This window comes from Mus pahari, chromosome X, assembly GCF_900095145.1.
Source record: "Mus pahari chromosome X, PAHARI_EIJ_v1.1, whole genome shotgun sequence".
Classification (NCBI taxonomy): domain Eukaryota; kingdom Metazoa; phylum Chordata; class Mammalia; order Rodentia; family Muridae; genus Mus; species Mus pahari.
This window is the reverse complement of record NC_034613.1, coordinates 117,700,447-117,709,221: the sequence shown is the minus strand read 5'-3', so window position 1 is coordinate 117,709,221 and position 8,775 is coordinate 117,700,447. Positions and strand designations below refer to the sequence as shown.

General features: G+C 36.6%; 1 protein-coding gene across 1 annotated transcript in view; it reads right to left on the bottom strand.

Annotated features, from left to right (window-relative positions):
* Window positions 1-1,309: 1,309 nt before the first annotated feature.
* Il1rapl2 (interleukin 1 receptor accessory protein like 2) overlaps window positions 1,310-8,775 on the bottom strand; it is a 1,246,644-nt gene continuing 1,239,178 nt past the window's right edge. The window contains exon 11 of the mRNA XM_021187858.2: window positions 1,310-2,130. Coding sequence (XP_021043517.1) covers window positions 1,433-2,130 — 698 coding nt within the window. The 3' untranslated portion in view covers window positions 1,310-1,432. The remainder of the gene's footprint in view (window positions 2,131-8,775) is intronic.

Genomic DNA, 8,775 nt, shown 5'->3' with positions numbered 1-8,775 from the left:
GTATGAAGATGGACAAGCTCAGTCTATTATATATTCTTTGAAGCACCAAGAATAGAGATACTTCTGTGGGAGCCTTGTGCAAATAGTGGAGCATATTCTTTGTATATACAGAATAGCCTATTTCACAACTATGCTGCAAATGAGCAAGTCTGCAGTCACTGCTTTACCACTAGTAAACTCAAATCACTTAGCCCTACATTTCTGAATAGTCGTTACTTCTCTTCTACTGCAGACATTTGCAGTCAATATATATTTAAGCTCAACTTGCAATGAGGCTGAAAAACAAGTAGGGCAATGCCTACATCTTTACATAAATCTTAGAGAAGATGGTAAGTGTGTTTGGGGGGAAAACCCACATCTCAATGTGAAAGTTTACAGAAACAATAAATTGTGCACTTTAAGATGTGTTTTTAAAAGTTGCATAATGTTTTTCTAATGATGCAGAAAGTCATAAGTTTTACTAAAAATCATTTTTAAAGAGCTTAGAGCTATCTATTCATTTGATGAAGAAATGTGCATCTCGTTGACCTACCTACCAGTTTGACTACAGTTGATGGGCTTGTCTATTAGAATTAAAAGCTGTTGTGACAAACTGTTGGTTTAGTCTACACAAGTTGTCTATTATATTGAAAAAGATGTAAATGTTTCAATCATTTTCTCAACAGATCTTCTTGGATAGTGTTCCAACTGGCTGCCTCAATCTGTTTTGTTCCTGTACAATTCTCAGACGTTTTCATTTACTTTATAGAAGTTCTCTTTTCCCTTAAACCTTCATTCAGATCTTTTAAATTCAGTGAAAATTTCAAGTTTCTTTCTTTCTTTTCTTTCTTTCTTTCTTTCTTTCTTTCTTTCTTTCTTTCTTTCTTTCTTTCTTCCTTCCTTCCTTCCTTCCTTCCTTTCTTCCTTTCTTCCTTNCCTTTCTTCCTTTCTTCCTTTCTCTTTCTTTCTTTCTTTCTTTCTTTCTTTCTTTCTTTCTTTCTTTCTTTCTTTCTTTCTTTCTTTCTTTCTTTTTCTCTTTCTTTCTTTTTCTCTTTCTTTCTTTTTCTCTTTCTTTCTTTTTCTCTTTCTTTCTTTCTTTCTTTCTTTTCCTTATTTTTTTATGAAAAATATTGTTTAAATGCTAAACTCCTAAATATGGGCAGTCCATATGGTGCCATAAAACCTACTTGAAAAGGACACAATTCAATTTTTTCCAGAAAAAAATCAAATCTGTACATTGTGACAAGGTGCCACACTACAAAAGCAAGACCTTTTATTCCCCTACTATTCTATAAATGTAAATAAAAAAATTAAGTATAAACATGATTGTTGTGCCTTTTTCTTCACATTTTCAGCACCTCAATGTTTGTAGGTGTAATTTATTCTCAGTGTAGCAGAAATCTCATATTCTCATATGGTTGTTCTGAGGAGTTGAGATGGTTTTTGTTTTCCGCTACCAAATATCACTGGTGAAGCTAAGCTCTTTGGATGGTAGTGGCAGTAGGGGATTGTTCCTTGAAAATTCCTCAGTCTCTTTTAAGGAGTTATTAAGGGGGAGCTGTCCATTGAGTAGGGTCAGTGGCAAGTTACAGTAAGTGTGGTGGTTACCTAAAGAGGGTACTGACAGGGGGTTGGCTGGCATCTCATGCTGGTAACCTCTGCAACAGTGCCTCATTTGCATCGAATCCGAATGATGGAACTCAGGGAGATCAGCTTGCGATGGCACCATTGTGGCTGAGGTGCTCGTCATGGCAATTGAAGGGATAGGCTGAAGTTCGCCAAAAAGCCCCTGTTCGGCAGAGTCTAGAACATGGCAGTGGGATAGCATTTCTTTTTTCTTGATGGGCATTTCATACACTAAGTGCTTCCAAAACTTCGAATTTAATTTGCTGCTTTTGGGTCCCTTCCATTTGATCAGGGACAGAAGTTTGATGTTGTGCTTTAGTGATTCCACTTCCTGGCAATTCACCTTCCCTTTTAATTCTGTACACTCAATCAAAATCACTTTGATTTCTCCACTGACTAGCATGTTATGGAGTCTGCTTTCCAGTTCGAAAATACTCCATCCTCGTCTGAGAATATAGTCTGGAGTTAGCACGATAATAAGTCGTCTGCTTTGCTCAACACATCTTGTGAGATCTTCAATATATGCTATAAATCACAGAAAGAGAGAAAGAGTAAAACATTGTCTTTAAAGCATTAGGCTTGCATTCTAGACCCAGGCTTTAAATAAAGTCCATTATAGTTCCTCTTCTGTATTGCATACTCAAAAAGCCCATTTCTGCAACAGTTAAGAAATTATAAACACCTCAGTAAATCCTTTTTGTAGCCTTATCATTACTTACAGTATACTGATGACACACACTTTTGCTTCTTCAGAGTTCAGGTGTAGGTCAGCACTTTTGGTTTATTTAATCACTCAACTCAAGGCAAACTTCCAGACTAGTTAGTCCTTAAGTGAACAAGTCATTAACCAGTTGATGAAAAGGTAAACAGAAACCTTTTAATAAATAGTTATTTTTCTGTTGATTTTGGTGTGTTTCTTCTTTTCTTTCTGGGTTTTCTCTTTATAATTCTTAGCTAAAAATAATAATGGTACACACGACCCCTAGTTCAACTGCTAAATATTATGGAAGCTATGTGTGTGAGCTACCAACATGAGAGATTGTGAGGCAGATGGTTGGCGATCTTTTTTAGAATCACAGTTACCTGATTTATCAGAATACCTTTTGCCATTTGCAACATTTGGACTAACATTGGCCTTCAAACTAATAGATAGGGAAGTGATTTGTGTTCATGAGTTAAGTAGGAACATTCTCCTGCTTTAAGAATGAAGGTTGGAATTAGCAGTAAAGGGGAAGAAGGCTAGATACTTAGAAACTACTTTGTGTTGTAACTCAGAAAGTGAGGCGACTATGTTATGTCTTTCTTCATGATAAGACACGACTCAATTACCTCTAGGTTTGTTTATCCCATACATTAATCCTTTAGAAATCCCACTTCTCACAGTCTCATCTGCCACAAAGTAAAGCCTATACACACGTGCATTGTTAACAAATGGAGACTTCGACACAGGTGCTGCATCAGAAAGCAGTGTTTACCAAGCAGAGCTCAGGGCCCTGTCTAATGTACTAATGTTTTAGCAGACTCAGTCCTTATAGAAGCATAGCAACAGTTGTCACCTCAATTCTGGCCCAGGTTACTGATTGCTTTTGAATGGTCACATTCAGCACATAGCATGGGGACATCAAACAGCTTGGTACAAGCCATTTGAAAAGAGAAACTTATTCCACAGATGCACATTTTTCAGATGACCTTCTTTTTTCCAGGATCATATTTTTACCACATGGCAGCGGGAAAGCTTTCAAAAACAACAATGAGCAACATTTCTATGCACTCTGCTGATAAACAACAGCAGCAGCAACAACAAAATAAACTTTTAAAAAAGATATATGAAATTGCTCATTTATCAATTTCTTGTTAATTATTTTAAAAAGGTTAATGATTATTTAATTATATTAATCTATTTCAGTATGTTCTCATGCAGTAGGTACATTTGACAGTATGCTAGACGATGAGGCTACTCACTAAGTTGGGATGCAACTTCTCAATACTTTTTAGTGTTATCCTTTATAGATTATTTATTCACAAGGAAAAGTTGGCAATATACTCTCCAAAACCACTACATCCAGGGCAGTGGGGGAGGTTTGTCACTGAGAGATTTGATGAAACAAAATGGAAGGAAAGGTCGAAAATTTCACTAGAGTGGAAAGACACTGTCCCAATGTATCAACAGCTCTGACTCTTCATTTTCTTCCTTCCTGTCTGCTCCAAAAAAGAAAGACATTATGTGGGAAACTTCATCATTAGGAGTTGGATTTGTGAGATACAGTAAAATAAACCATCATGCATCTTTACTATGATTCTTCTCACCTTTTCTGCAAGACAAAAAATAAAACAAAACAAATCCCATGCTCTGAATCAAAAAAAAAAATACACGAGGACATACTTTTATTGAGTGGATATATTAATATATTCATTGCAATTTTATAGAAATGTTTGGTATAATTTCTTTTCCAAGACTCAACCTCACTAATAATCTTGTCTCCTCAGGTGCAGCTCAGACTTTGAAAATTTAAAAAGTATTGTACAAACTTTTGCAGGAGTCACAGTAAATACACTCCCAATACCAACCTTTTTTTTTTTATTTTTTATGTCAGGCTATATTCTAAAGACACCTATAGAAACAGAGATCTGGGTGGAGTTGTGGGAAGTTAGTGGATATGATCACACCTCATGTGAATTTCTTCAAAAACTAGTTAAAAAGTAATTACTTAGAGCAGGAAGAAAGATGCTTACAGACAATTGTTATGGTTGGGCCAGGTGATCGAAGAAGGGGGATAATGAACTCTGCAAAACTTCCTGTCATCTCAAGAGGAAATAGCAGTTGTCAGAAAGAAGAGACAGCAGAAGTCATAAAGATAATTTTCCATGACTCCACTTGCATGTCTCATAAAAGGCTCTCAAGTTCCCAGTCATATTTTTTTTTAAAAAAGCAAATTTTATATCTATATATTTAGGTATAAAGATACATTACAAGTCAATCAGCAATTGATTTAATTGATCTATCATAGACTTCAGCTTTGATGGTCTCTTTCTGGGATGGGAAAAAATGGAAGAAGGTAAAATATTTTTCCCATTAATAAAATTTTTCCCTGTTCACATATCTATTATGTTTTCCCATTTAGGGTTTTAGGGGCATCTTGGAAACTTTTGCCCCCGGAAGAAATTTCTTAGGACAGTTCCCACTCTGCTCAGCTGCCCAGGGTGTGGGTGTTGAAGGGAGTCTTGGAGAGAGGGAGTGCTCCCAGTCTCCTGCATACTACATTGGCTCTGCTTATCCTGGCAAAGCCTAGTGGAGAGTTGAGGCAAGCATCCAGATAATTCGGGCTGAAAACCTGCTGTGGAAGAAAAAAAATGGAATTATCCTGGTTTGCCCTATATATACATTAATCATATGCACTGGAGTTAGACAGTACATCAAAATTTTCCCTGAGTAGAAATAGCCCAAGTGTCCCAAAGAAAACACAAGCCGTTTGCTTGGACCTTGAATTCTGTGTTCCATTTCACTTGGTGAAAAAGCAAGTGGAAGTTTTCAGATGTGAAGCCCACATTTCACTTCTTGGGATGGTGATCAGTGGCTGGGCAGCAACCTCAGTGTTTGAAAGCAGCTGGGGAGGTGCCGCTAAGAGCTGCCTGGCTCTGTGGAAAAGAAGGCGAGCCTGTGCTCTTGCTCTTTCAGTCTGGCTCACTCTGTGTTTTTCTCCCTTTTCTCTCTCATTTACCTCTTTCAACCACTTGCTTTGCCTTGCTTCTTCGTTTCTGCTTTTTCTAGCTTTTCCTTTCACCTCCGAGTTTTCCTTCTTTAATTTTTTTCACTACTTTCCTGTTCATTTCTTTCTTGCCCCTCCCCCTTCTTCCTCTTGGTTCCCCTTTTCCTTTTAGCCTTTCTCTTTTCCACTGGGGAAAAAACAAGAATCTAATGTCCTTGCAAAATTGTATATAATGGAGAAGAAACAAAGAGGCATGGTCCCAATAATTTATATGTTAGTAATTAGCCAGGGAGTCCTTGTTGGCTTGCTCTATGTATGAAGCGAGTGCTCAAGGAAATTCACCCTTCACCTCAGGGTGGTATATCGATATCTAACGACTGTGATTTTTAAACTAGATCTTCTAAAACCCATGGCCTGGTTTTGGGTAGCCCATGGACAGAGAGTGACATTTTTTTTTCTTTTTACATTTTGAAAGTGCCTTTTTTTGGATGATGAATAAGATGAACATGATGCATATGTGATCCACAAATCTTAAAATATTTACTAACTTGACCTTTATAGAAAAGATTTGCTGCACCTGAATTATAGACCAGGCAGCGTGGTTAGGCTTGGAACAGTTCCAAATAAACTAAGCAGAAACAGGTATCAAATTATAACATTGCTGGTTCAAAACACAGTCTCCAACAGGCAGTCAGGCTTGCCCTGGTAGGCTGTGGTTTTGTGGGAGACATTTTAGAAGCCTTCAGAAAATATATTTCAAAGCTTGTTACCACAACGTGATAATAAAGAAACATTTTTAAAAAATCCCCAAATCCTCAGGACATATGAATGAATACTCACTACCTCTTACCCTGACTTGTTCACACAAATTTAGCAATGGAGTAGGGAAAAATTCCTTAAAAGATGCTTCCCCATACACACACACACACACACACACACACACACACACACATACACACACATATATATATACATATATATATATATATATATGTATATATATATATAATACCCCTTCAATAAAAGGTCACAGTACCATGTCTTTTTGTACCTTTTGGTTTTACCTAACTTCTGATGGCAGAGAAGAGCAAAGCAGGCTGTTGTGATAACCTCATTTCTCTCGAGTGTATGAGAGCACAGACAGAATCCAAGCACATTTGACCTATTCATGACCTTCACAACTAGGCAAAGAAAAAAAGCTTCAGTGGAATTTTGATGGAGGAGCTTAAGTTAGGATAGGAAAAAAATCCTCATTCGTGTGCCAATGTCAAGAAGCATCTCCCTTTTTATCCAGGGATTGGCTGTTTGCAACACATTATCAAAGACAATGCCATGTCACTACACCCTCCTTTGGCTGTGTATACGCTGGTAACATCATTATTGGTGGAAATCAATGAATGTGACTTTCTAAAAACCTTATTAAAAGTATAGCAAATTGGATTTAAAAATCCCTTTTGGGAGTTTTTTGAAAAAAAAAAACCCAAAGTGCACTTATTTATAGAAGTAGGATTATATTAAAGAAAAGTGATGGGAAAATCAATTATGCTTGTTTTAATAAAGCAAAGGGCATAATGAAAGGGGAAACACAAATAAAATAGAAACAGAAAGCATAGCAGTCCTAATTAACTGCACCTAGAGGAATATGGATAGCTTTGAAGACTTCAGTATCCTTTGTCCTTCAAGGCTTTTGGGTTGGTTGTAAATATAGAGAGATAATAAAACTCCATATTAGCAGAGTCTTTCGTTGTCATACTTCTGGGTACTGACCATATGATTTTGCAAACTGATTAATTAGGTATTGTAATTTTGCTTGTATTTGTACTTACAGTTATATTGAGGTTATTATTAGAGTATATGGCATATTTTTTAAGTTAAAAAATCAAATATATAGGGTCTAGGCGTAGAATAATTTGGTCCTCTACCAGATTTAAAGGACAGGACTTGTCCATGCTTAAAGTCATAATTATGTACAACTATTATACCACAGTATATCATTAGAGTGATATGGGATGCATCAAAACATATAATACTCCATCAGTATTTGGTAAACATTAGCTAACTGATAAACATCAACAAGAATCTATAAAAATTCAGGTTAATATATCAAGTTAAAAATCTGTATGTTTCCCATATAACAAAGAAACTTATTTTCACACCTATATTCTTATGATAGAAAAAAATTTCAGACCCTTGTCCTACCAAGAGGCTTATTGTGAGATCATTTTTATTACCATTTAATTGAAAATATTATTTGGATTTGAAATGATTGTAAGAAGTATGACCAGAATTGTCATACAGGTTGACTGTACATTGACTGATGTGAAAGCTTTGGCATCTTGAGCCCCCTGTGACAGTGTAGGATTCTGTCCTTTATTGCTACAGAGGCAGGTTCTACCATTTTTCCTTGAACCAGATGCATGTGTATAATGCTATATACACTTGTGCTTCCCATGTGTGATGCTATGTGCCCTACAAAAACTTCTCCGTTCCCTACCTCTCTCAAGTCCTTAGGTAGTTCTACAGCAGGAAGTTCATTCTTGACTGACAAGTGTAAGAATCGCATGCAATATGATTAGTGGGGAAATCGACACTTAACTTATATTTTACTGCGAGCTCCTGTGTTGAGGGAAACTTTATTTTCTTACATGTCTGAATTTGGAGGCCTTATTTCTGGTAGCGAGTCTTTCGAGTTCTTCAGACATCCTTTTGCATTTCACCCGTGGGAATGGTGTCTACATCCTGTTGTCTTTCACCTTTTCACATTGGAAGACAACTCAGAGAAAGATAAAGTGGAGCTTAACAGGCCTGCAGAATGCCTATGTTCTGTCTTCCTTCCCCCTTTTTCTCCAGGCCTAGAAATGTGCATATGTAACTAATTCACGATAGTGTCACCTTACTGCCTCTGGAGCAAGCTATTATTGCTTATGGAGATTTTTTTTTTTTTTTTTTTTTTAGTATTTCCTTAAGTGTCAAGACTTTATCCTGCTCATTTGATTGAAAAAATGCCAGTGCTTTAAACTCTTCGTTTGCTGATTAAAATTCTGTACAACAGATTCTAACCTCTACCTCAAATGTTGATGATAAAAAGTCCATTTAACCTTAGCAAAAGTTGAGATGATTAGAATACAATTTTTGCTCTTGATTGTCTCTAGCATGAAGGGAATTGTCAAGCCACCTAATTTTATTCCAGGAGAGTAAATTTCAAACAATGCTTTAAATTTCATTGGTTGTACATGTCACCTCTGCCTCACACTTTTTAGGTCACAGACATTAGATTGCCTGGAAAGGGATTTTATTACTCCCCAAAGACAACTTTCTTGAATTGTGTCCAATCTGTTCAGTGATTCTAGGGACCATTGGCAGTGACTACTTACAGGGCCATGTACAAAAAAATATTTTTGCACGCCTCACTTCAGAAGTCACTAGGGAATCACCTGACAGCTGATGGATTCTCTAGTCATTT